Source organism: Nesoenas mayeri (assembly GCF_963082525.1).
Source record: "Nesoenas mayeri genome assembly, chromosome: 16".
In the NCBI taxonomy this organism is placed as follows: domain Eukaryota; kingdom Metazoa; phylum Chordata; class Aves; order Columbiformes; family Columbidae; genus Nesoenas; species Nesoenas mayeri.
In genome coordinates, this window is record NC_137562.1 from 12,394,083 (window position 1) to 12,420,515 (window position 26,433).

Here is a 26,433-nt window from a genome sequence, read left to right on the forward strand (position 1 = left end):
GCTTGGAAAGGTCATCGTACCCTGCTAGATTGTGTAATATTTAACTTAGCGTCAAAAATGAGGATCTTGGAATTGGTGTCAAATGGATGCTGTTCCCCACTGAATAGCAGAGCCCATTCATAGTCATCCAAGTATTCGACTTGCTAATGCTAATGAATAACTTTCTGGCCCACTGCAGAGGAAAACCACGAAAAGGTGGGATGAGAGCGGCACAAAGCAGGTATTGAGAGTGTGCAATTCGCACCAACCTAATCCAGATCACAGCTTTAATACCTTATTTATAGACATTATTTTTTTTAAGTTATAATTTCTAGCTTTTCACAAAGCTTTAGCATAGCAAACAGTCTTTTTCTGATGCCAAGTTCGGTGATGACTAACACTATTTACAGGACTGTTTTGTAATCTCAGATCAGCCCACATTAACGGGAAGTTACGTTTTCCCATCAGTCTTTTAGACAGTGCCTGAGAGCTGCTGAGGCCACAGTCGGCCATCCAGGCTCTCCTGTTTGAAAGCTGACATATTTTTTTCCAGAACAATTTCTTTTTTAAATTTCCAATGAAGTTAGAGAGGTCAAATTGTACTTAGTTTTATTTTTTTGCATTAGGACCTTTCATTCCTCTGCTCTAAAAGCAAAAATAGGCAGAGGAGGTATTGCATAAGCACCACAAAGTCTTTTGCCCGATCTGCATTTCTCGGTGCGTGATATCAGCTCAGAATATCTGATATGAGAAAGCTACTGGTGCACAACTGCTGTGACTGATAGGAGTTACCTCTCTGAGTCATCTGGTAGGATGGTGAGTTGGTCTTTTTATTCTTTAGTTCAAGTGTTATGAGTGTTTTTTATAAATCTCCATCGCTGTTACTGTAAATCACAGGAAAACCTGGCACGCAGTCTTTGTAATATGAATCAGTGTGTCCATATGCTTCCAAGTGACCTTGCAGTCTGGAAAAACACCATTTTATCCCTGTGTTTAAAGGAAAAAAAGCAGAGTTGTTGCATAAAAGGTTGACAGGGGTTAAGGCGGAGATGTTGCTTCCACAGATGTGCTCCCTTCCCTGTCATCCGGACCCGTCACCAGGCAAGTGACTGCTGGTGCCAGCTACAGGGACAGCGTTCCTGCCCTCGGGTCGTGATCTCGGGCACGGAGCATCCGCTGTGCAGATGGCGAAGCCACGTCAGGCCAGGGATAAGGTTGTGGCTAATGCCCTGGCCTTCTGCAGGCAGGAGCAGATCAGGCACTGCTTTAGCTTCAGGGAAAAAGACAAAAGAGAGAGAAAAAAATTATTCCTTTACTTTTTTCTTTTTTTTTTTCCCTTCCTTTTATTTTTTTTCAACGTGACAGATGTCTGGCCACACCAAGCCCAGCCAAATGGGCTCGTGTTGCAGAGAAATTACACTTTCTTAGTAAATAGCCCCAGTGCACTGAGTTGTGTGAACGCCAAAAGCTGCAAAGGTGGTGGGAAGGGAGGGCTGGGAGCCAGGAACATGTGTGTGATGCTGCCCTTGAGTTTTGGGGCCTTACCTTCTCTTGCAGCTCCAGCCGAAGCGTCAACAGTTGCTGTTAAAACAGTAATGAAGTGTGCACAGGGTGGGGAGGGGATCTCACAAATGCTTTGCAGGCTTGTTGAATAAGGGGGGCTAAAATACATGGACCTGGCTCCAGCCTTCTTGCTCCCTACGGCAGAGGCATCTCTGCTTTGAGCTGCTGAGAAACTTCCCGACAGGGTGGTTAGAAAATGCTGATTTTGAAGAAATTGAAGTGTTCCGTGGGGAATGGGTTGTTCTGTTGTCAGGTATACCCTGTCCGGTGTCACTTCCTGCGTGCGCTTCCTGCCGAAATACCGGTGATGGGTCCTTGGTAGGGCAGGGGCAGGGGAAATTTCGGCATTTTACCTCCTCAAATGAGAGTTTGATGAGGGCGGTAAGAGAGGCATGTTTGTGTGTTTGCTTTTTTTAAACAGGTAATTCACAGATTGTATGTGTGAAAATGTGGTAAATCCAAGGTCAAGTTAAATTTTTCCAGTGGAAGAGGCTGAAAATGATTTATTGAGTGAAACAGTTAAATATCGGGACAGTTGTGCTTTGTCTAATGCCAAAGGAACTAACCTCGCCTCCCTCTCTTTGTCCTCAGGTTCAGTGGCAAATATAGGCGTTTGTCAACATTTGACAACAACTCGTTGGGACATCATGAATTTGCTGGAATCTAGACCACGGAGCACTTGCAATAGCGCTTTTTAAGTTTGAATTTCATTTAAATGAAAGAAAAATAATAATCTGGATCAACTGAAGTGATGGCTAGCAAAAGAAAATCCACAACTCCCTGCATGATACCGGTAAAAACACTGGTGCTTCAGGAGACTGAACTGGATGCTGGAGAAGGTGATCGTGAAGGAACACAACAAGATGCTCCTGCGGAAGGGCCAGCAGCTGGTGATGCTGGTGCCAGTAACAGTAATAGCGGAGCTTTGTCTAATGGGCACCGTGGCATTGCTGATGGTGACACTTATATCTGCAAGTCTTGTGACTTTGGATCTCAAGACGTTCATCACTTCTTTGGGCACCTGGACTCTGAGCACTTAGACTTTAGCAAAGACCCTGCATTTGCGTGTGTTGCGTGCAACTTTCTGGCAAAAAGCCACGAAGGGCTCTCACACCACAACGCAGAGTCGCACGCTGGTGAAACGAGCTTCATCTGGAGGGTGGCTAAGCAGGACAATCGTACAACTGTGGAGCAAAGTCTCTGTGAGGCCACCAGCAGCCATGACCTGCCAGGAGAGGTCCCTGAGGAAGGGGTGGATGGCCAGTCTGAAATTATCATCACCAAAACCCCCATCATGAAGATAATGAAAGGTAAACCAGAGGCCAAAAAAATCCACACGCTGAAGGAGAACGTGTCAAGTCAGTTGGGTGGTGAGTCAGAGGTGAAAGACGGAGAGCATCCATTCCCGAATGGATCCGTGCCGGTCAGCCAGCCCACTGCAAGTTCAACAAAATCATCTCATATAGTGAATGGCTCCATCATAGGAAACGTGCCTGTTCTGCAGGCGGGGGTTGCACAACTTGTGTCACTGCAGCAGCAACCCCCGTTGCATCAGCAGCTTCCGACGTCAAAGTCCCTTCCCAAGGTGATGATTCCCCTGAGCAGCATTCCAACTTACAACGCTGCCATGGACTCCAACAGCTTCCTCAAAAACTCTTTCCACAAGTTCCCCTACCCTACAAAAGCCGAGCTCTGCTACTTGACCGTGGTGACGAAGTACCCAGAGGAGCAGCTGAAGATCTGGTTCACTGCCCAGAGGCTGAAGCAGGGCATCAGCTGGTCACCGGAGGAGATCGAAGATGCCAGGAAGAAGATGTTCAACACTGTTATTCAGTCGGTGCCACAACCCACCATTACAGTTTTGAACACCCCCCTGGTTGCAAATCCCGGGACTGTCCCACATCTTATTCAGGCAACTTTGCCAGGCCATGTGGTGGGGCAGCCGGAGGGGACAGGGGGGCTGTTGGTCACGCAGCCCATCATGGCCAATGGGTTGAAGGGCACCAGCTCCTCCTTCACCTTGGCGGTGACTTCTGTCCCCAAGCTCCAGCCAGCACCGCAGCACGGCACGGTGAGCTCCAGCAACACCGCGGGGGTGAAGGTGGTCAACAGCGGCCAGCCGCTGCTCACCGCCTGCCCCGCCATCTCCTCGCAGACCTTCCTGGATCCCAACGTGTACAAAAACAAGAAATCCCACGAGCAGCTCTCGGCTTTGAAAGGCAGCTTCTGCAGAAACCAGTTCCCTGGCCAGGCTGAGGTCGAGCGGCTGACAAAAATCACCGGCCTTTCCACCAAGGAGATCCGGAAATGGTTCAGCGACAGGAGGTACCACTACAGGAACGTGAGAGGTGGCCGGGCCGTCTTCCCTGGAGACAGCGCTCTGGATTCTCTGCCCGAAATAACCTTCGACGTCTCGCCCCGAGGAGCTGAGCTGAGCCCGGCGGCGGCAGCGGCTGCGCCAGCTCCTCACCCCCCGCCGCGGCGTCAATCCTGGCACCAGGCACCCGACTTCACACCCACCAAGTACAAAGAGCGGGCGCCGGAGCAGCTGAAGGCTCTGGAGAGCAGTTTTGCCCAAAATCCCCTTCCTGCAGAGGAAGAGGTGAACCGCCTGAGGGGGGAAACAAAGATGACGCGGAGAGAGATCGATAGCTGGTTCTCGGAGAGGAGGAAGAAGAAGGTGGCAGAGGAGAATAAGAAAGTGGAGGAGGCGGCTCGGCAGGAGGACGAGGCGGAAAATGATGGCGGGGAAGGAGAGGACTCTTCCGATGAGCTGAGGGCTGCGAGTGAAAATGGCTCAGTTGACACCTCTGGCAACAACCTGAACTCGGCGGAGCGGAAAGTGAGTCCCATCAAAATCAACCTGAAAAACTTGCGAGTGACTGAGTCCAATGGCAAAAATGAGTTACCAGGTGCTGGCGGAAACGAGAAAGGGGATGGCAGCTCCAGCCAGCCGCCCAGCCCTCCGAAAACCAAACTGAACTTCAAAAAGACAGCCCAGCAGCGGCATCTGCTGAAGCAAATGTTCGTGCAGACCCAGCGGCCCACGAACCAGGAGTACGACGCCATCGTTTCCCAGACGGGCCTGCCGCGGGCCGAGGTCATCCGCTGGTTTGGGGACAGCCGCTATGGCTACAAGAACGGGCAGCTGAAGTGGTATGAGAACTACAGGCGGGGGGTGTTCCCCCCGGGGCTGGTGGAGGTCAGCCCGGCCGGCCGGGAGGTGCTGGAGGATTACTACGAGAAGCAGAAGGGGCTGCGGGAGGAGGACGTGCCCGATCTGTGCGAGCGCTCGCAGCTCAGCGCCCAGCAGCTCAAGGTGTGGTTTGCGGTGAAGGTGGAGGAGGAGAGCAGGGGCACTGGCCCCGAGGAGGGCTGCGCTGGACAGGCAGCGGGGACTCGGAAAGAGCCGTGCGAGGCCAGCTCGGAGGCGTTGGAGAGCAGCGAGCCGGGCGGCCACGAAGGCAGCGCCGGGACCCCCGATACCCCTGGCCCAGTGCCCGCCATGCGGCTCGGTAAGGGCACTGCCTCGGGTAGGGCTGGCTCAGCAGGAGCGTTTGGGGCACTGAGTGTTTCCTGTTTGGGAAACTGAGGCTTTAGGTGTCTGGTCTTGCTGTTTTGGTTTTAACTGAGGACACCCCTGGGAAAGAGAAGTGTCCCTTCCAACCCAAACGGCTCTGTAATTCGAGGAGGAGGAGGGTCTGGTGAGATGCCATTAGTGCAGCTGCCTGCCCACCCATGCCTGCTTTGGTCACTGGATGCCGGCTCCATTCTGAAGCCAAATCCTGGCTTTATTTTAAACCTAAGAAAAAACAGTGGGAGTGTCTGGTCCCTTTACCTGCCCGGGGGTAAGGTGGTCCTTGGGTTTCATAGAATCATAGAATATCAGGTTGGGAGAGACCACAAGGATCATCTGGTCCAACCTTTCTTGGCAAAACCACAGTCTAGACAAGATGGCCCAGCACCCTGTCCAGCTGAATCTTAGTAGTGTTTATTTATGAAAGGGAAGGGTATTTGGGAAGGAGGGGCTTTGTACCACTGCCTTTGTACCACTGGCTCCCTCCATGCCTCCCCTTGGCCTTGGGCAGCAGATGTCACCCCTGCCTGCACAGGCAAAAGCCTCCTGCCTTCCCTCCCTGACTGCCAGCTCTCCAGATGTGTGAGCATCCTTGTTTGGCACTGGGCAAGGTTTGGCTGTTGAAGATGGAGGCTGCGACGAGGGAAAGGACACGGAGGGCTGGTGTTTACAGCTGCTGGCCCTACCCCTCCTCCGGGACTCACTTTTGAAAGGCATGTATGTGTGTGGAGGAGAGGTGAGGTGGTTTCCAAGCCCTCCATGGGCTTTTCCACAGTGCAGCCAGGGGCTGTTCCCTCCCTGGCTGGGGTTCCCACCAGATGGGGATGGCCGAGCCCCTTGCTGGGGTGCTGGGCAGCTGGGATCTTCTCCAGCCCCACTGCTTTGCTTCCAAGTGTCCCACACGCCTCTGCCACGGCTGCAGGCCTAAAACAAAAAATAAATCAACAAAAATTCGTTGCTTCTCTCCCTTATCTAATTTAGCGTGGGTTTGAGTGGGGCCATGCCCTTCTTGCATCTGAGAACTCTGGATGTGTTCCTGCACCCTTTCCTCCCCCTCCCAGATTTCATGCCCCCGTGGTGAGCTGGAGCATCTCTGACACCTCTGTTCTTTTCCAGAAACGGACTGAATTCCAACCACCAGCCCTGGAGGATCTGCTCTTACCCTTGAGAAGAAATGTTTGGTCTTCAAGAAACCCATGGGCCGGGCTGATGCAAACCTCAGGAGCAGGACGTGGCGATAAAGCACTGCCGTAAATGAGACCTTTGAGCGCAGCCCACGGGGGAGCACGCGTGCAAAAACTGGGCACTTGGTGCAGAGCTCTCGGTGGCCCAGCCGAGGGGATGGCCGAGAGCTGGCAGAGCCAGGGGCTCTGCTCCCACCCGCCAAGTAGGATGCTCTTGTTTGCCTTCCAGAGGACAGACTTTCAGATTTCATATTCATATACCAATGCCTACAGCTGCCTATACAAGCATAACAAATCTCAGACATGTGTAAACAAGGTCATTGCTTAGATACGGACTATCATGGCACAGTACTATTTTTTTTCTTCTGTCCGTTAAAGTGTTTGTTCTCTAAAGGCTGGCATGGCTGCTTATATCCTCTCTGTCCTTTCTGTTCCTTAAGCCCTGGCAGTGAGGGGCTTTGCAGGCAAACAAATGTGTGTGTATCTGTTAGGAAAGGAGAGGTATCTGAGAAGGAAACTGGAAGACTTGCATTAAAGTCCAGTGGGAGCTGAGTGAGATTTTTATCCCAATGGATGAGGTTAGATTTAGCACTACATACTCTCCAATAAGTAGCTGGTCCTGAACCCAGGTAACCGAGGAGATGGAGTTTGGTGTCACCTGTCCCTTGTCGGCCAGAATACTTTCCCCTGTACTCCTGGAGACAGACTGTAGCAGGCTGTTAAATCTCCAAGTCTCCCTTTAATCACTGAGAACTAGCACATCATAATTTTTCCATCCTGACCTGGAATCCTTTTTATTGTTCAGAGAGAACAAGCTGTTCTTCAGAGAACAAACGCAGAGAATACTCAGTGTTGCTGCGAGTGGTTCAAGCCATTGTTGTCTCCGCGGGATCCGCGAGGCAGCAGCTCTTCTGCAATCAGGAGGTTTCCCTCTTGCAGCCCTACATGACAGATCCTCCTGCAGCAGCGCTGATAACTTCAAGTGTTTGTTCCAGTTTTATTTTTGCCTTTTTTTCCCAGTTCATCTGCAATAGTTCTGATGAAATAGCAAAATAAATTTCCCAGTTAACCCGCCTGCTTCCCGGTACCTGTACATTTTTAACGCGCCCATGTTGTCTTGGGTGGTTGGTTGCTGTGTGATGCAACTACTTGCAGATTTTTTTTTTAATATTCTTTTCCAACAGAAAACAAGGTCTAGAAGGGAAACTCTTGAGCTGAACAGTCCAGCCAAGTGCTGTGTCAGACTGTTCTGTCACAAACTAATCAAATCCCGGCTCAAAATTGGTTCCATGTCTTGCCTTCACTTTTGCTCTTGGAAGGCTATTCCAGAATTTCACTGCCTTTGAATGATTAGAAACTTTATTTAAATTACTAGTTTGAATTAATTCATGGCTGGTTCATTCCTGGTTTATTTTGCAGCCAACATTGTCCTTTAACTTAAATAGTTTTTGGTGTTTATCCGCTGATGTATTTATGGAGAGTAGTCATAGCTCCTTATTTTTGCCAAGCTAACTCAGCCAAGCTTTTTCAGTAGAAGGATTTTATTTAGTGAGAGCTTTTTAATGTGGGAGAGTTTATTGTTGGTGGTAAACGATATTTATTAGAAGGGTGGGTAGCAAGTCCCGAAGGATCGGATCCAGAGATTTACAAAAAAATCTGGTTGAAAACCAAAAAAGCTCTTTCAGAACCTCTTCCAAAGATGGTGTCTGATTTCTACCTTTAATTGCCCTTGCTTTTCCAATTCTTCGTCCTTTCTTCAAGAGGCCGCCTTGCTCACCTACGAGGAGGGAGTTTTATCCGCTCGGTGCTTTGCAAGAGAGGGTCTCCTCTCGCCCGGTACGTGCCTATGCGGTAGGTACCTGTGCCTGAGCTCGCGTAGCTCCCCCGGCACCCGCTGTCACCCCGCAGCCAAGCGTGAGCATCTGCGTCAGGAGGGGATGGATAACTTGCACCCTGAAGGGATCCGGGGCAGACACCCACACTGCGACCATCCCTTAGCATTCAAACCCTCCCCAAAACGCTGCGAGCAGGGGTGCTGTCATCCCGGAGCACCCTCTGTGACAGCAGACTCCCTAAATGTTTTTTCTGTTTAGAAGCGCTATTGCTGGTCACGCCGGGGTCGGAGATACAACCAGCAGCTGTCCCACCTCGGCCTCGTGTCTCCTTGGCTGGGCAGCATCCCTGTGAAGACAGCCAGAGCCCCAGAGGTTCACCTTCGTGGGTGCAATCCTGCGCATCCCAAAATCTCAGAGGTGATGGGGGAAGCTGGGTGGTCCTAGAGCTGGAGGCAGCAGATCTGGGAGCCGTGCGGCCCGAGAGTATGAGCGTGTGTACGGTGTCACCTTCAGAGAACAAATACAGCTAGGTCATTTACTTTCTAGTGTCTATGTACATGCAGGTTTTTTTAAGTACACATATATACAGTTCAGATATGCCATTGATTCTTTATTGCATTAAGATGTACATTTAAAAATGTACACTTCTACTAACTACTTGCTATATAAATATGTTGGAAGTGTAGTTTGCCCGTTCAAGGTGATTTTCTGTGGGATTTTTGGTGTACACTTAAAGGCCTATGGCTAATTGGAAGAGTGATCCCCACTCCATCTACAGAATTGCTTAAGGATTTGGTATGAACTGGTCCCTTCAAACTGTTTTTCCATGCACTAGCTGAAATTTTTTGCACTTGGATTGTATTCAGCCAGTTTTCCAGCAAAATGAAAAGAGAGGTCTTGTGAGCTGGAGGGAGAATTTCCCGGTGTACACAGAAAAACCAGCCTTGAGGGTTGGAAGCTGCTGAGGTTTTTGAGCTTTGTCTCCATGCATTCATACAAGCACAGCAGGAGTTTTCTTTCTTCTGGTTTGGAGGAATTTTAAGAAGTGGTTCCATGCAGACTCCCCTTGGACGTGGCAGCCGGGCAACCAGGCTGGCAAAGCCCCATTGCGAGGGGAGGATGAGAGTTAGAGACTAAAAAGATCAGAAAATAATCGAGTTCCCTTTCTAACTCCCACATTCCTTGTTATCTGCATTTTTTTTTAGTTGACTTGAAATCTCCATGAAAGTATAAGCTAAAGATTTTTGAGAGTTTGGCTCTGTGGTCCTCTGTTTCCTTAGCACGTTGTTTCTGAAGCTGAGAAGCAGGTGTCATCTCCAAACAGACTCGGGTTTTGGTGCAGGACATTAGAAACGTGTTTGCGTCTGAAACTGGAAGGAGCAGTTGAGAGGTGGCTTTGACATTCCCAGCAGCTCTTCTGGTGTTAAGAGGAAGCATCACCACAAGTCTATAGAGTGTGTGAATATTTATCATCATCTAATCAAAGATTATCATCTTACTTGAAAGGAGGGGTGTAAGATAGAGGTCGTGTAGCCGGCATCAGTAAGGAACGGAAATCAAATTCTTCACCTCCATCTGCTCTGTGCGAGTTTGGGTTTGACAGGCACAGTAATTACCATCATTTTTAATCCGTGTGAATCTTGTTACTTATGTCTCCGAGACTGCTTAGATTAAGGGCATAATCCAATTGCTTAATAACCCTATACCCTGATTTGTGCCGTACCTGCTCGCTCGTGTAAAGGGGCTGCTGGTTCTCCTGATACAAAGAACGCAGTTACTTCATTCACGTCAGCAGGCCCTGCCGTGACTCTGTGTTTCATTTGGGTAGCTTATTTTTCAACTCCTTAATTGGCACCCTGGAAATCATTCTTTTTTATTTTTTTTTAGCAGAACACTAAACAAACCATAATTTCCAGGCTCCTATTTCCACTCACCTGAGAGCTGAGTGCTGCTGTATTGGACCCGCAGCCACGGCGAGAGAATGGGCACAAGCGCTTGTCCCGATGCTTGGCACACCGCTGGCACAGCCCGCAGGGCTCCAGCTGCAGGTATTGAGCACAGCTCGTGTCCCCTCCCTGCCAGGGGCTTGTCTTGTCACCATGAGAAGCCACCAGCAAAAGCAGTAGCTGGTGGCAACTGTGGTGAGAAATGCCATAGTCAGCCCACAAGTGCACTTGGAACCTTCTCCTGCACGGGTGATGCTCACTGCTCACACAGAAGTTGGAGGTGCAAGATTATGTGCTTGGTTAATTTTTGCGAAGTGTCCCTTGTCTGTTTAGAAGGATGTACAAGGCTGGTTTTACATTTACGCTTTTGGGTATATTTTTTTTTTTGAGAAATGACAATTTTTGGTCACAGGTGGAAGAAGTGTTGTTGTCTTCCCTGCAGCCCCTCTTTTAGAGACATTACAGAGACAAACTGATCAGAAGGTGATGCTCGGAATCTGGGAATCAGAAGAGAAAGATGATTTTCAGCACTTAGGCACAAATTAGAAAGTTAATACGATGCTGCACCTTCCTGTCGAGTTGATGGTATTTAAAGCGCTTGTAAACTTCTCTCTCCTGTTGCCCAGATGATTTTGGCTTTGCTCTTTTCAAATCAAGCAGTGGCCTAATGTGATACAGCGGCTCGCTGCAGTAACCTCTGTTGTCTCAGTTCATCACAAAACCAGCAGGGTAAGACTAGGAAACACTACAGAAGGAGCGGGGATGAGACACTTGCAAACTGTACTTTTTTTTGGTATTATTTTTCCCCCCAAGTTTAGTTTCTGCTGTATGTTTTACTGGCAGTGGTCCCTGCCAGGAATGCTGGATTTGCATTGAAAAACTTAAAAGCAGAGCAAGGGAGCTCTGTTGCCTAAGCAGTGATTTTTGTTTGGTTTTCTCGTTATTGCGTGTTCCAGTAAAGAGTGCTCTGTTGGCTGGTGTTGGCCATATTTTGATGGCACAGTTAGAGCCACTTTTAACCTGTACTGATGGAGGCTGGTATTAGGAGGGCTCTTGCTTACTGGTGCTAGCGAAGGTTGGGCTAGGAATCCATGGCATAGAAAACTTCTTGCTAAAATTGCACTTTCTCTCTGCCCCATCAGGCTCGTGGTGGTGTTATGGGTACGTGGCTGTGATTCCCCTTGCACATACTAACATTGCACTACAAGAGAGACTTTGGGAACAGCGTGTTGATCACTTTGTTTCTCAGCAGACCACAAAGTCAGCCTAATGGGGTCTTTTTTTTTTTTTTTTAATTATTATTATTTAGAAATCATGCTGGTGCTGAATGACCTGGAATTTTTGCTTGGATTTATCCAAAGGAAAATGTAATTGTAGCTGCAACGGGACCTTTCATAAGGGTGGCCGTGCAGCTTGGGAGCAGAGCAAGGGCTCTGCTGTGTAAACCGTCTTTGTACCGGGGAGGTGTGGGGGGTTCCAGGGGGGTTATTATTGTGGGTTTGTTCTTTTGGTTTTTTTTAAGACCACGGTTTTAGATGGTCACCTTGGCAATCGTGTGAGACAGGAAATAGTTTTTACTTTTGGTAAAGGTTTAAAGAGGAAAAAAAAAGTGAAGCTGCCTGTGATTGTGGGCTGTGGCTATTACTAGGGCTAGGGTAGCTGGTACCTGCTATGGACTTTACCTGCTCTTATTCTGAGGGCAAGAACTCCCTGTAGCAACAATGCCACTTCTGAGAAGTGAATGGCAAGTTTCCCTTCCTTTTGTATATGTGGATGTGAGGGTGGGCGAGGGGAAGAGCTTGCTTGTACAGTTTGTTTGAAATGAAACCAGACGTTTTTTGGTTGTTCCTAAATAAAGAGTGGAAAAGACGAATGGGAGTCGACTGGTGATTGTACTTGGGTTTGAGAAGCTCATGGGGCGAGTGGTGCTGAAGCATCCAGAGCTGGTGAGAGCAGCCCTGCACAGGGGGATATTTGCTTGTCCAGGAGCCAGGAATGCTCATGTGTTTTAAAAACATGGTAACTTACTTACCTGTAGGGTAAGGCCACAAGTGTGAGAACCCGACAGCATGCTGGAGCCCAGGCACCTCCATCCTAGGAACCCTTCTGCACCTTCTGTGCACCTCCATCCTAGGAACCTTTCTGTGCCTGCTTGTCCCCACTCCAGTTCAGAAAAGCCTGGTCAGCGGTAGCACATACCCTTATTTTACCATTTTGAGTCAACAACATTAAACCTGTGGCTGCTCCTGGTTATTTCTCTCCCCAGTAGCTGCAAATTCCTTAAAGCCAGGAGGAAGGAGAGAACAGCACAGCCTCCCCCAGCAGAGCCGCACCCCAGCTCCTTGGTGCAATTTGGGGACAAACCACCAGACATCCAGCCACCACCTATGTAATACTGACACTTTTATTGTCGTTTAAAGCTAGAGCGGCCTTGTAAACGTCGAGTTTCACTACTGGACCCATCGGCAGTGGCTACACAGGTAGATGCGATGCCGCCAAGATAGAGATAAGTGCCACCTTGGTCACTCGAGTCCCCCTGTGCCCGGTGTGCTGGGACCGGTCCAGCGAAGGATGGAAGGATGGCTGCAAAGGGACTCGGCAGCTGCGCAGGATGTCCGGGAATACAGGCAGAGCAGCGGTGGCAGAGGGCTGGCTGGGTTTTCTTTAATTTTTTTGGGTCTCTTTCCTTGCCATTATAGACAGTTTTGTCTCTCACCTCGGCGGCTGGCAGGCTGGACGCACGGATGCGCTTCGTTAAGGGCTTGGTGGTGAAGGTTGGTGGGTGTTTGGGGTGGGTTAGGGGTCTTGTGTGTGTTTAGTTTTTTTTTTTCCAATTTTTTCTTTTTAGTTCTCCACTCGAACACTCTTCAGCGGAGAAACTGGAAAAGCTGCCTGAAAGTAGGCCATAGCAGTGCCGTTTCCATAGAAACCAGTTCACAGCGTGCCGTGAGATTCACAAGCACTCGCAGGTGCTTTCGCCCGCCGAGATGGGCTACAGCCGGTTGTCCCCGTTGATCCGGGTCCTCCGCAGTACCCTGGGCACAGAGAGAGGGGACATGGCTCAGGCTGACCAAGGGCAATGCTCCAGTGCCAAAAGCCACCCCGCGGGAGGAAAGTGAGGGCTCAGCATGTCCCCCGCACTGGGGGAAAGTGCCACCAGCTGCGGGGTGGCACCTCCTTGTCCCACCCTATCCCCATGGACCCCAAAGCAGTAACTCCCCCCAAAGCTTGGCACAACTTTTGTGCTGAAACTGAGAGTTTTCAGGCAGCAAACAAGGCTGCAGCTCCACACTGGGTTAAGGGGAGGCTGCATTTATCAGCCTGCACAAAGGAGGCTGAAATGCTGGGGGATCTCACGCTGGGAAGACCTCAGTGAGCACTGGTATTACCTTCGCTCCCGGCTCTCAAAGTGGTCAGCAAGCTGCTCCTGTGACACACGGAACTCCTCAAAGGGCTGCTGGTACCGCAACTCGAAGGAGCCCTCTCTGCCTCTGCTCGCCAGCAGCTGACTGGAAGCATCCCCTGCTCGCTCCCGAAGGGCTGAAGCACTGAAGAGGTTTATTTCACCATTCTCCTGCTTAGATAAAAAAAAAAGAAATATAGAAAGGGCTTGGGATTTTGAATTTTATGTCTTGTAACACAGGCAGTCCCAGTGCAGGGCCTCAACTGTCCTGCGAGCTGCAATGCAGGGCGCACAGGGCTCACAGGCTCACAGGCTCACAGGCTCACAGGCTCACAGGGTTTGCAATGCGCAGCTGCTCTCTCTTTAGCAACCATCGCTGTCTCCCTCCACTGTCATTTTAAATGAAGAAATAAAAGAAACATCTGTCTCTGACAGAGCTCTGCCCTCATCGTATGGCAATGTGGATGGTGCTGGGCCAGCCGGGCTCCGTGATACCAAGCTGTAACTTCCCCTGAGCTCAGACAGGGACTGGGATGGAGCAAATCTGCCTCCTTCAGCTTTTGCTGAAGGCATCACCAGGCAAGTCAAATGCAGCCCAAGCAGGACGCTGCTTGAAATGCCTCAGCTCACTGCAGGAGGGGAGCCCGGAGCTTCCCATCCCACCAGCCCTCAGTGCATCCCCACAGCCCAGCAAAGCTGAGCTTTGCTACACTGACCCGCCAGCAGTGCAGAGCCCTTACCTTGCAAGGGAAAATGTCTATCTTGACGAGCAGGGAAGCCAGCTCCAGGTTCTCACTGTAGTTGTTCTTCAGGGGTACAGATCGGAAACCTACAGAGACAGTTCTGGTGTCACCCGATGTGTCAGTCCCCTGGCACAGAACTCGAGTGGGTTTCCTCTATGCCCCAGCACCCTCTCATGGCAGTCAGCCCCAAGCGATGGCAGCAAATGGATGTGATCTGGCACAGAAGGAATGAGCCAGCCCAGAGCCTAACAGCATCCTCCTATGAAACTCAGCATCTCCCCAGCTAACAACGCAATTACCAAAGTAGTGAAGACCACCCAGACGCCCCTTGTTGCCCAGAGCGCTTTACCTGTCTTCAAGCCTTTCACCAGGAAGGTGGCCTGAGCCAAGAAGTTCTCGTCGCTGAACATGTCCTCCTCATACACCACGAAGCGGAGGAAGGCAAAGTCGGGGTTGCTGACCTGAAAGTGGAACTGCTTCGGGGTCCAGAGAGGATTCAGGCCATTGTCCGCTGGTCAGAAAACACCCTTGTCACTGGGCAGCCCCCTCTGAGCCCTGTACATACCCCATGGGGCCACGTTTTGCCCATGCCACAGTCAGGGTGGTGGTGGTGCCTCCTGCTCCCTTCCCTTCGTTAACTCACCCACAATCTCAGTTTTCTGCTTGGCGTTGTCATACTCGGCACCAGACACCTCCACCTCCACAAAAGGACAAACAATTCCCCTTCCGTTTTTGGGAAGGTGCCGAGCCCCCAGGACCTGGGCAGAAAGCAGGAGAGACTTGGTAAGAGACAGAAGCAAAGGAAAAAACCTTGTTTGCATACATCTTCTTTCCAAATAAATCACCCTGGCTCTGCTAATTGGAGAGAGAAGAGACACCGACAGCCAGCCCAGCACATCCTGCCTCTCCATGAAAAACAGCTCCCACCCCTGGAAGCTGTTATGGTGTTACCAACCACCAGTTTGACTTGTAAGCCATAAAACAGGTTCCTGTCTGCTGCCTGCACAGCCTGGGACCACAGCATCCTTTCTACACCGTGCCAAGCCTGGGGAGCTACGCTGAGCACCCCCTTCTTTGCCCAAACTTCGCCTTCCTGCCTTGGCTTGATGATGAAAAAGAGCTGCTCTCTGTGCCTGCGCTGCCTCCAGTTCACAGCACAGCCTGTGCTCAACTCCAATGGCAACCTGCTGCCTTCCAGGAGAAAGAAATCCCAGCTCCCTCTTGCCAGTGGCCATATGTCGCTCCAGCGTGCTGTGGGCACACCGCTGTTGCAGGGGAAGGACGCGCTGCCAACGCTGGATCATGTGCTTTGAGTCATGCTGAGTTTGAGATGGCTTCTCCATCCGTGAAAGCTGGCTTTGGTGGGGACATCAGGCGGGTTTGCTGGAGGATAAAAGGCTGAGCCCATCTCTTAAAGGAGACGGTGACAGGCTGCGGCACAGTGACTCTTGATACCTGCTGGTGGCAGCTGCATCCCGAGATGCAGGAAAAGTTTGGAAAACAGACAGGGAGTTTTAGGGAGATGGTAGATACAGGGTTAATGGTGCAGATGGGACACGATGGAGTGTCCTCTCTGAGCAGGGCTGTGCTGCTTTTAGGTGGGATCACTCTGAAACAGAGGTGGCTTCAGACGAGCTGCAGTTTGTGTGTGTTGCCAGAAACCTGGGAGCACCTAAAGGCAGCATCTCTTCTGTCTGCTCCCCAAGGTCTGCTTGAGACCAAGGGACTCGCAGAGGACATTGCTGACCCACAGACAGTCAGCTTGGCTCCAAGGCCACTAGGGATATCCAGGGGGACAGCCACTGGTCCAAACATCAGCCATCTGGTTTGCCAGAGCCATGGCCTTCCCTTTCCCTCCAGGAGCTTTGTCTGGTGAGCTGTCCCATCTCCCTGCAGAGCCGCTGTCATGTGGCTCCATGAGCTGACACAGGAAGAAAAACATTCAAAGAGACCCACAGACCATCCTCTGGTACCCCCCACCAGCAGCACCCCCTCCTCTTATCATCACCAGCAGTGCAACACAGAAATGGGCTGAGAAGTCCTCTCCAAACACGAGCATCTTCCTGAAAGGGGCCATGTGCAAGGGGCCATGGAAATATCAAGCCCAGAGCAACTGAGTGACAAAGAAGGGACAAGGCACAGCTCTTGTGTTTCCCCACTGGGAGCCACCCTGTGCTCTGACAGTCACAGCCCAGCTCCAGGGACAGGGATGTCACCTCCGTGGCTCGTGGATGCCACCTGCCGGCACTGGGCCCCAGGCGAGAGGGGTCCTGGGGGGAGCACCTGCTACTCCTCTCCAGGCACCTGGAGAGGTTGGTGACACTTCCCTCAGCAGCACCCATGGGTCTCTCTCCAAGCCTGTGCTGCGGGACAGCTCTTAAGCAGGGGCTGAGGGTTTTGCTAAGGATCAGCAGAAAGAGGTCAGGAACCCGGAAAAATGTTACCACTCCACTTGCCCCAACCTCGGTATAACTGCCTGGATCCCACCCCGGGAGGAGGTACTGACCTCAATGGAGATGGAGAGTGGCTCAAGCCCCCGCAGCGTGCTCTTGTCGAAGGGGTCGAAGATCTCATCCCGCATGTTGGTCGGCTGCAAGACGTACCCACACTGGCCGTTGGACATGAACAAGGCCTGGTTCATCTGCATGGGCTTGTCTGGAGAGCACAGGCAGGAGATGGAGGGAGGAGGCCCCGTGTCCTTTCCACAAGCAAGATCACCGGGGTTATTGGTGCCTCACGGGAAGCGCTTTGCAAGGGAACCTGGCCTGTCCCTTGGCCACCCCTCATGTGTCATGGCCTTGCTGCAGCCTATGCACATGCTGGGGCCATGAGGTGACTTTCTCACACCCAACCTGCCCAACTACCCTGTGCTCTACAGGTCGTCCCCTTCTTTTCCTCGCTCTCCTTTCAGCTGTTCTTGTCCTGGCTCCAGCATTTGCCAAACCACCCTGTGAGATGCCTCAATTTGCAAAAGGAATGAAAAAGCCAGCAGGAAAAAGTGAGGCAGGTTTTTTTCTGGTGAGCTGGCCGGGCTCACAGCAGGGTTTGGCCAGGGAGCAGGGAAGGCTGGAGCAGCATGCAAACAGGAGAAGGTGAGCAGAACAGTAAGCTGGGCCCAGACCCTGCAACCAGCCGGTGTCCCAGGGCTGGGGCTGCACCGTCCCCTTTGGTACATCCCCTGCCTGTCACCAGGGACTTCAGGGGAACTCCCTTATCTGTCTCCTTTTCAACTTGTCCTCGTGGCATCACAATCTCCTGGATCAGCCCAGCTCCCCTCCCAGCCCTCCTGTTTGCCAGGACCAGGTTAGTAGGGGTGCAGGAGGCACCGAGTCCCCCAAGAACCTGCCCACCTTCCTGCTGCCCTCACCTGGGGTCTGGAAGTTGAGTGCCACCAGCTGGCTGCCGCAGATCCACATGGGCAGCGGGTCGTAGTTGGAGGAGTCGAGGCGCTGGCCCTTGGGGTAGATGCGGGAGAGCTGTAGGCGGTTGTACTGCAGGAACTTCTTGCCTTTGATCTTGTTGACATACTTTTCTGCCTTGGTCTCGGGGAAGGAGGACATATCTCGGTAACAGGCCCTCTCTGTGCCAATCTCTGAGGGGAGATAGCACAGCATAAACCAGGAGAACATTCCCTTTCCAGACTCTCCAACCACCCTGGAGCCCTTCCTAACATCATCCTCTCCTCCCCTGGCTCAGCCACCATCAGATCGTGCAGACCTTGCCTTGGCTTTGGTTTGCCAGATGCCCAACACCAATGGCCGAAAGCATGGAAGCCACTCTTGGTGATGGGGCACGATGGTTTCCAGCCCCACTCCCTCAGCAGCTGCTCTGGATGCTGATAGATCCCAGCAACAGATGGATGGGGAAGAGAACTTCCACCCTCTGGAGAAGCAGATTTCCAGAGCTACAATGTAACTGCTTCCAACTTGCTTTGGACAGCAGCACCTTGGGGCGCATCGTGGGGTCTGTAATGCCACGGTGGCTGCCTGCAGGGGCTACCAGACCAGCAGATGCTCACTCTCTTCATCGAAGGGCACAGGTCGGCAATAGACCACCAGCTCCGAAAGCTCCAGGGCAATCTTCTTCCTCCTCTCCATCATCTTCCCTTCGGAGAGCTGCCAAGAGGGAGAGAGAAAGGAGTCAGGTCCACCCAGGAGCAGTGGTGTTGGATAACACAGCTCACCAGGTGCAGTCAACGGCAGGGTGGGAACCACCAGCAGGTCTGCTGGGTCTGCATGGGGGTCACCACAGAAGCACCATGGAAAGGGCCTCGGGCAGGTCCTGCCTCCTGCTTGGAGCAGGAATGGCACCAGTACCAGCACAGGGCATAGAATCATAGAATCACTTCTGTTGGAAGAGACCCTCAGGATCATCAGAGTCAAAGATGACTCTGGCTTTATAATCTCTTAACTTCTCTGCCAATCATTGCAGGCTGCCATCTCACCACCTCCCCACCAGTTTCCACCTCTCCTCAGCTCCTGGGAAATGCAGGACTTGGCAAGGAGATGTCTCTTGTGCCAAGGGCTCGCCAGACTCACCCGTGCATCAGCCGTCTGGGCTGCCTCCCGGATCTTCTTCACCCAGTCCAGCAAGTCCTCGTGTGTATCGGCTGCCACATCGAGGGACAAGCGCGACACCGAGGCCATGCTAATGGAGAAGACGAAGAGGCGGCTGTTCTTTCCCTCGGGGCGGATGGCTGCGTGGGGACAGGGAATAGAGGGTAAGGTTACACCGGGATGCTAAACCAAGTCCTTCACACCGCAGAGGGAAGAAGGGAGCGAAGAAACACTAAGGGAGCCTCATGGCTGCCCTGAGAAAAGCAGCTCCCATTTCTGGTCATTGGAGGCAACAGATGGAGCCCAGGAAGCAATAGGTGAGAACACTGAGTGTATTCTGAGGGAGCTAAGACGACTTATGGGGCCTTTGTATGCCCTCTTCCTCCCATTCCTGCATCTTCCTTGCTGTGTACCCTGAAGTGCCCAGGTGGGAAGAGCCACCAGGAGCACAATGTCCTGTGGGGTGTGGGGAGCAGAGGGGCAGCAGAGAGCTGCAGAGCAGACCCAGCTTGGCTAGTACCCAGGAGCCCCAGAGCCTGCAGCAGCCTGGAAGGGAGGCTGGACCACATGTATGCAAGAGAGGACAAATCCTCACAGAAAAGATATGCAAACATCATGCAACAGAGCTGTAACACCTCCTGCTCCTCCATCCATCCCTGGCACTCACCAATCTGGCAGGAGGGCACATCCAGGACACCACCAAGAAGGTCTCCCAGGGGGCTGTTCTCATCCAGCTGCTGCTGGGGATGAAGCACAGGCAGGATGGCGCTGGGTGGTGAGCACGCAGGGCTGCACACACGCTTTCTTCCCCACCAGCCCTCCTTGCCCCGCTCAGACACAAGCTCACCTCCTGCTCCGGCTCCAGGCTGCCGGGACTCGTAATCTCCTCTACGTAGTTGGAAGGGAACCATAGCTGCTTCTTGCCACCATAATCTCCTCTCCACCTGAAAGAAAGGGAAGGGGCAGTGTCAGCACCCACTGTGGCACCCCAGAGCATTCTGACTGGCGCCACGGGGGACAGGCAGCTCCCCCATCATCTGCTTTTAGGGTTCGTGAGGCTGTGCAGCTTGTGCGCAATCCCCAAATGGACCCAAGCCTAGAGGAGACACACCACTGTATGGATGGTGACCCCAAAGTTTGACTGTGTCCCCAAAGGCAAAAGGAGGCTCAGGACCAACTCACCAGCCGCCTTCCTGCTTCTCCACATTCTGGATGATGGCATTTTTGGTGAAGGTGAGCTCGTCCTCCCGCTGCGCCTTGTAGTCAAACAAGGCTTTGACTGCGCACTGCAATGAGAAGGGGTCCCGTGAGGCCAGGCAGCGGATGGACACACAGACAACGCGCCATGGGATGAGAGGTCACCTCCCGCTACAGATGTGCTTGCTTGGAGGCTGTGAGGCACATCATGTGCAGGCAGCATCCAACCGGCTGCCAGAGGCTGCCAGACATTAGTGACCTTTGCAGAACAAATCAAGGTCCCGATTTATGCCAACTCAGAGGTCACAAGTTTGTCCCACACAGCCACTTTCCTTTGGGCCTGAGCTACTGACGGGTTTAGTTTGGAGAGTTCAGAACAAGAGGCAGCCCAGCCTGGGAACCTGCAGGCTCAGCCTAGAGCATGTCTCCCTCCCTGCATGGTCTAGAAATGAGTGTGGAAAATAACACAGTTCCTGGAAAATAAAGAGACACTTGCTAAACCCTCAGCCCCTGCAGGTCGTTTCATGCCAAGCAGTAAGAACGTACCTTGAAGGTAGGCATGGGGTTGGCTTCCACGTAGAACCCGGGATGACGTCCCTCGTAAAGGGCTCCGTAGTCCGGCTCCTGTGGAAGCAAAGGGCCTGTGGTGACAGCTGTGGCTCTGCCCGAGAACAGCTCCCCTACCTTGGGGGAGGTAGGGAGAACACTCCAGGGAAAGCACAAGACCAAAGATGATGCTGCAAACAGATGCCCAAGCCCACACTCCCTGCTGACCTGTGTCAGAGGGACAGCAATAAATCTCACTCGAGCCAAAAAGTGTTTCAAACAGGACGGAAAGCCCCAAGAAATGTGGACTGTGAAGCACAGAGATGGGTCACACACCACCACTCCAAGGCACCAGTTCAAAATGGACCTGTCCATCACCCTTTGGCTTAGCTCTTCCAATAGCCCCACACTCACCGCTGTCCCGATCTTCTCCAGCGTCTCCTCGTTGATGGGGTACCTCAGCTTCATCTTGCGGTACAGTGGGTGCTTCTCATAGTAGCTGATCAAGTCCACCAGGCTCTCAAACTCAGAGTTGCCAAGCAGCACGGTCTGGCCCTCCTGCTGCACCCGGCAGTGTTTGATCTTCCCTTCCGCCCTGGCAGGTGGAAAGACAGAGAGAAGCCACTTGGCACCTGGCAAGAGAAGGTCTTTGCCAAAACAAAGACACCCAAGCAAAAGGTTCCCCTGGGCTGGCTGCAGAGCACAGCCATCTCCCATCAGGAGATGTGAGATAAGATACCTTTTTAAGTATTAATTAATAATTATTATAAAGTATTAAATCAGAAAATTGTTACATTATTATAAAATATTAAATTTTATAAATGATTAAATCAAATCATTAAATTATTACAAATGATTAAGGTAATTTTTGAAGCAGGGTCCTACAGGCACTCAAGGGACTCTAAAGTTTATCCAGGTCCACCCAGGAGCAAGAAGAGCTCTGGGAGGGCTCACGTCAAGCTCCCAGCCCCTCTCCTGAGCTCTTCATGCACCACAGGATCCCATCCCATCCCATCCCCCATCTCCAGGGACGCACCTGAAGGAGATGGCGTAGGAGCTGGGCTCGCTCCTCTTGCGCACCAGGAAGGCTCCGTCACGGGGCACCCGCATCAGCATGTGCTCGGCTTGGGCCCGGGTGAGGTTGGCGTGGTACCACCTTTCGGGAAAAACACATCACTGTGTATGGGTCTCTGCACATCCAGCTCAGCCCACACCTCTGCCGTGCCACACGGTTTCCCCTCGAGCCCACAAAAGGAGGGCAGGGAGCAGAGAACATCACAGATGTAATGCTACAACAGGGCTGTCTTCTTTCTGCGTGGCAGGCAAGAACAGAGCCGTTTGCTGATGTGTGGCATGGGTAAGGGCATCCCAACCAAACCTCCTTGTTTTGCACTGAGCTTCCAACCAAACCTCTTTGCACTGAGCCTCCAAGACAATCGGCTCCATCAACAACAACACTGAGTCCCGCAGGGAGCAAGGGGGGACCAGAGAGGAGAAGTAAAGACTGCAGAGAGACCTGGGAGGAGTTCCCATGTGGTCCCAGCGCGCAGCGGACATGACCCACCCTCCCCAAACACGCACTCACTCTTTGCTCTCATGAGCATTGGTTTGCGGCACCGGCTCTGTCAGCCTCATCTCAAACTCGTTGCACCTCAGCGGCACCTCCTGGTAGTGGGTGATGAGGTCGTAGAGGCTGTCAAACACCAGGTTGTCCGTCAGGAAGAACTTGGGGCTGCCGGCATCCTGCCGCGAGTGGATTCGGCAGTGCTGCACCTTCCCGTTGCGCCTGCAGAAGAGGAACGGGGTAAACCAGGGTCATCCATGGAGACCGGCAGTGTTAGGTTAACAGTTGGACTCAGTGATCTTAAAGGTCTTTCCCAACCAAAATGAATCTATGATTCTCTTCTGTGATTTTGCACCTGCCTCAGGCACAGCTCCTGCCCCACAGGAAACCCATCACACATGGGTCCCAAAGGACTTGACCTTTCTGCATCATGACAGTAAGTTGACAAGATGTTGGGGCATAGAAACGGGGAGAAACCTGCCTGTGGATCACCATGGAATGGGACCCCACCACTGAAAATGGTGTCAAGATGGAGCACCAGTGAGCTGGCGCATGTGGCCCTCACCAGAAGGAGAGGGTGTAGTCCCCAACGAAGGTCTCGCTCTCCCTGACGAGGAAGGAGCCATCGGGGGCCCCTGTCTCAATGCAGTACTCCGTCAATAGTCGCTCTGCAATGTGCCGCCCATCGCGTCCTGCTCCCAGCTTCCCGTGAAACCACTTCTCCGTGGAGTGAAGCTCCGTGCTGTTGCTCACCTGGCAGGGGGAAAACCCAACACCCTTGGGTTACTGAGGGCAGGCTTGTGGTGCTGGAGTCTGCTCAGGGGTCTTCCAACCAGTACTAAGGAGTTTGTGAAGCAGCTCCCACCCTTCCCACCACAGGATCTTGCCCTGAAGGCAGCTGGCAGTGGAGATGCTCAGCCCCTTGGGCAGTCAAGGCTCTTCTCTAGGGCAACAACTCACACAAGGAAGCCCTCACCTCCTTCTGCTCTTCTTCATCCTCATTTCCTTGGTCACTGGTTGTCTCCCCAGAGTAATAGATCTTGCTGCTTGTCAGGACAAAGTAATGTGGGTTCCACTCCTGCAAGGAAACAAATTCTGGGCAAAGAGACCCCCTGGGGAAGCACCACACTCCTCACCACCCATCCATGGGTTCATCCTTTCCTGATCAGTGCAAGCAGGGAGGAGTGATCAGGTTTGCAAAGGACAGTCACCAACAACACTGATTTCAATAGAGTCAACGGAGCTTCCAAGACATCCTCCAGATCCAAAGTGTGGACTTATCAGTAGCAAAAAACCAGCATGTGGTAGGTCTTACATACACAGTGACTGCAGATCACATTGCAAACACCCCAGTACGTATTAAACAGAGACGACCACACGAAGAGCAAATCAATGCTTAATCTGCCCGCGGATTCAACATGGATTCAACATGCCGGCTATCAGAGACGAGGATATCAGAGATGGTTATGCAGCTTTACCATTGCACTTCCCTATTTTCCAAAAACCTATTTCATTTGCATGTGACTTTGCCTGACAAATCCTTAGTGAAGCAAAGCAGCTGAAGTGGACTGTGTATATATAAATGCACACACTAGAATGAAAGCTTGGTGCTTTAAAAAGCAGAATGCTCATTTAGGTGTGTGAAGTGTGTAGGCACTGGGTAGGAGGCGGGCAGGTCTAGAAATGCAGGTCATCCCTGGAACTTACTGCAGCAATGGATAACAGGCTCTATGGATTACACAAGAGCTGAAGTGCCTCAGCCCAGAGCTCCCTCTAGCTCAGCCTTTGCCTCTAGCAAGGGCCAAGAGGAGATGCCTAGGGAAAAGCACAGGAGAGAGCCAGCATAAAAACTCCCCCAGCCTTCAAAGACTCCTGAGAAACTGGATAGACCAACGGCCTCTTAGATCATTTGCACCACAGCCCTTACTTCACCACCACACAGCGCCTTACGGAGTTACCACATCATTTATGGAGCCCACGGAGTGGGGACAGGGTGACAGCAGCAGAGAGAGACGTACGTGATTGATGGGGTCTTCCAGGTAGAGGATCCCGTTCTTGATGGAGTTGCTGATGTCGTTCTCTGAATACATCACGGAGGTGGGTAACTCCTCGTAAGCGCTGCCCTCGGCCAGCTTCTTGTGCTGTGGGACGAGAGAGCGGGTCAGGCACCTTGAGGGGAGCAGGCACCCAAAAAGCAGCATGGATTCCCTGCCAAACAACCCTAAAACTTCAGGTCTGTTGCAGTGGGTTCCTCCAGACTAAAAGAAGCAAGGTAAAAACCATGCCACAGAGGTCATCAAATGGCACTGAAGTCCCACCCTTTCTTGCTAGAGGTGATTCCTGCTGCAGAAATACCAGCATCCCCCAAGCTCTCAAGACAGGCAGCACTCAGCTGCTGAGCTTGTTTCCCAGCAGCTCCTCTGAAGCAAGAGAGTTCTTTGTCTGCAATTGTTTCTAGCATCAAGTCTCCACCTCCAACCCTGCTCTGCCAACCATCCCCTTCCAGAAGTGAGCAGCTGCCCTTGGTCCCACACCCTCACCCCATCTGCCCCCATTCTCCCCAGTTAGGAACCTTGCTGGGGAAGCGAGTTCACCTTGATGAGAATCTTCCTCCTGAGCTGGTTTGGAGAGGGAAGGCCATCAGCAGAAATATCTACTGGTTTGGTCAAGAGCATGTCCCCAAAGACCTTCTTGAAATTCTGCGCCATGTTCCTCTGCTGAGCAATGCTGCAGTGGTCCTCAATGGAGAGAATGACGGGGAAACTGGGAGGAGGAAAAGAGCCATCAGAACCAGCAACTTGTCTGGATGGAACCAACGCCTTCTGAGCTCTGTTTCAAAACCTGGCCTCTGCGCCCTCAAAGAGCAGTTTGCATCAACAACATCTGTGCTGTCTTGAGCATTCAGTGTAACCATCCTAGAATGAGGTGTCCTCACGGCTGCTGGCAGCGCACAGCGTGGAGGAGGACTGGCAAACTCCTGGGGTTTACCCAAAACCCTCCCTACCACAACATTTTCTGGGAGAAACCCCTCTTTGGCTGAGAGACACAAGGACATGCTTTTTTCCACCAAATCCCTTGTGTGTGGTCTTGTGCTAGAGCTCTGGATAAAGGTGGGATTCACTTTGCTACAGCCTTGGCTCTACCCTTTCTTTGCCTTCCTGTCAGCTCTGCCAGCTGAGGTCCATGTCCCCGCTGTACTCACTCGGAGGTGACAAAGGCATGCTCCTTGATGGTGACCAAGACATCAGAGAACTTGATCTTGGTGGTTAAGGTGTGTCCATGGTAGATGACCGGCATGCCATCAGGACCGTCCCAGCAATCCACTGAAAGAGACCCATGGGGGAAACTGAGCCCAAATGCTGGAATATAGACAGGACATGGCCATGAGGTGGACAGAACTAAGTGCTGCTGGGAACTGTGTTGGATGGTAATAAAGAAGTGAGGTGATAATCCGGATCTCTGGGGGACCAAAAGCTCAGGCATGTACCGCCCAGTCCCACAAAGCAAACAATCTCAGCCCTTTCAGCACATCACAGTGACAACGCTGCCACTGGCACATTGACCTCCAGCCCTGTCTTCCATGCCAAGCCTTCCCTCACCATCGGAAGCTATCACAATGGACACAGAAGCGCTGGCTCCGGGTACTCACGTTCGATGCAGCGGCATCCCATGCGCAAGCAGCGGGCGTACGCCTCCAGCGAGGACTCGCTTGAGAACTGATCCCCCGTCAGGTATCTGGCACAGGAGAGAAGACATCAGCAAAGCAACATGCTCATTGTGGGCAGAGATGTCTGCTGGGGCATCGCGGATCTGCCTCTGCGATGTAAGGAACGGTGAGAATGACTGTTCTCCAGATGTGCCACGTCTCCCAGGGCAGGGGTTCAGCTCTGCTCCTGCTGCAGGGGGCTGCTAGCACAACTCTGAGGTCCTGCCGTGCTGGTGGCTCTTGAGATAAGCCTCAAAGAGCCATTTCAGAGTTGGTGTCCACCCTGCACCCACCAGAAGCAGACCAAGAGCAGGGTCAGACCAGCTCTCACAGGTAGACAAGAGCTCGCTGTCATCCTCCAGGCTCTTGGTCTTTTAAATTTGAGTTAATGTGATGCCACTGCATCCCATGAACAGGGAGCACAGAGCCTGTCTGCAAAGAACGCAGGTCCTGCAATATTCTTCTAGCAGCAGAGAAGGCAAGCAGCCAATTTCAACCTACCAGGTTTTTATCACATCTGTCCTGCATGGAAGATGAGGTTGCTAATAGTAAGAAATGGCCAGAGTGACAGCGCAAGACCCGAAAACAGAGTCTGTGCAGATGTGTCTGCTGGCAACACCTGAGCAAAACCCCG

General features: G+C 52.0%; 2 protein-coding genes across 2 annotated transcripts in view; one reads left to right on the forward strand and one right to left on the reverse strand.

Annotated features, from left to right (window-relative positions):
• Positions 1 to 2,293: 2,293 nt before the first annotated feature.
• ZHX3 (zinc fingers and homeoboxes 3) lies at positions 2,294 to 6,314 on the forward strand (the record flags this gene model as incomplete). Its single annotated transcript, XM_080354565.1, has 2 exons — positions 2,294 to 5,057; positions 6,236 to 6,314. 2 exons carry the CDS (start codon positions 2,294 to 2,296, stop codon positions 6,244 to 6,246), a joined length of 2,775 nt encoding a protein of 924 aa, XP_080210691.1. The 3' UTR covers positions 6,247 to 6,314.
• Positions 6,315 to 12,783: 6,469 nt separating this feature from the next.
• Positions 12,784 to 26,433, reverse strand: part of PLCG1 (phospholipase C gamma 1) — a gene marked incomplete at its 5' end in the record, with an annotated part of 45,059 nt that continues 31,409 nt past the window's right edge. The window contains 22 exons of the mRNA XM_080354767.1: positions 12,784 to 13,119; positions 13,474 to 13,661; positions 14,228 to 14,316; positions 14,580 to 14,741; positions 14,874 to 14,988; positions 16,737 to 16,885; positions 17,598 to 17,822; positions 18,249 to 18,345; positions 18,769 to 18,926; positions 19,454 to 19,523; positions 19,634 to 19,730; positions 19,969 to 20,072; positions 20,530 to 20,607; positions 20,944 to 21,124; positions 21,566 to 21,685; positions 22,115 to 22,315; positions 22,659 to 22,846; positions 23,070 to 23,171; positions 24,112 to 24,234; positions 24,688 to 24,856; positions 25,296 to 25,416; positions 25,743 to 25,828. Coding sequence (XP_080210893.1) covers positions 13,077 to 13,119; positions 13,474 to 13,661; positions 14,228 to 14,316; positions 14,580 to 14,741; positions 14,874 to 14,988; positions 16,737 to 16,885; positions 17,598 to 17,822; positions 18,249 to 18,345; positions 18,769 to 18,926; positions 19,454 to 19,523; positions 19,634 to 19,730; positions 19,969 to 20,072; positions 20,530 to 20,607; positions 20,944 to 21,124; positions 21,566 to 21,685; positions 22,115 to 22,315; positions 22,659 to 22,846; positions 23,070 to 23,171; positions 24,112 to 24,234; positions 24,688 to 24,856; positions 25,296 to 25,416; positions 25,743 to 25,828 — 2,866 coding nt within the window. The 3' untranslated portion in view covers positions 12,784 to 13,076. The remainder of the gene's footprint in view (positions 13,120 to 13,473; positions 13,662 to 14,227; positions 14,317 to 14,579; positions 14,742 to 14,873; positions 14,989 to 16,736; positions 16,886 to 17,597; positions 17,823 to 18,248; positions 18,346 to 18,768; positions 18,927 to 19,453; positions 19,524 to 19,633; positions 19,731 to 19,968; positions 20,073 to 20,529; positions 20,608 to 20,943; positions 21,125 to 21,565; positions 21,686 to 22,114; positions 22,316 to 22,658; positions 22,847 to 23,069; positions 23,172 to 24,111; positions 24,235 to 24,687; positions 24,857 to 25,295; positions 25,417 to 25,742; positions 25,829 to 26,433) is intronic.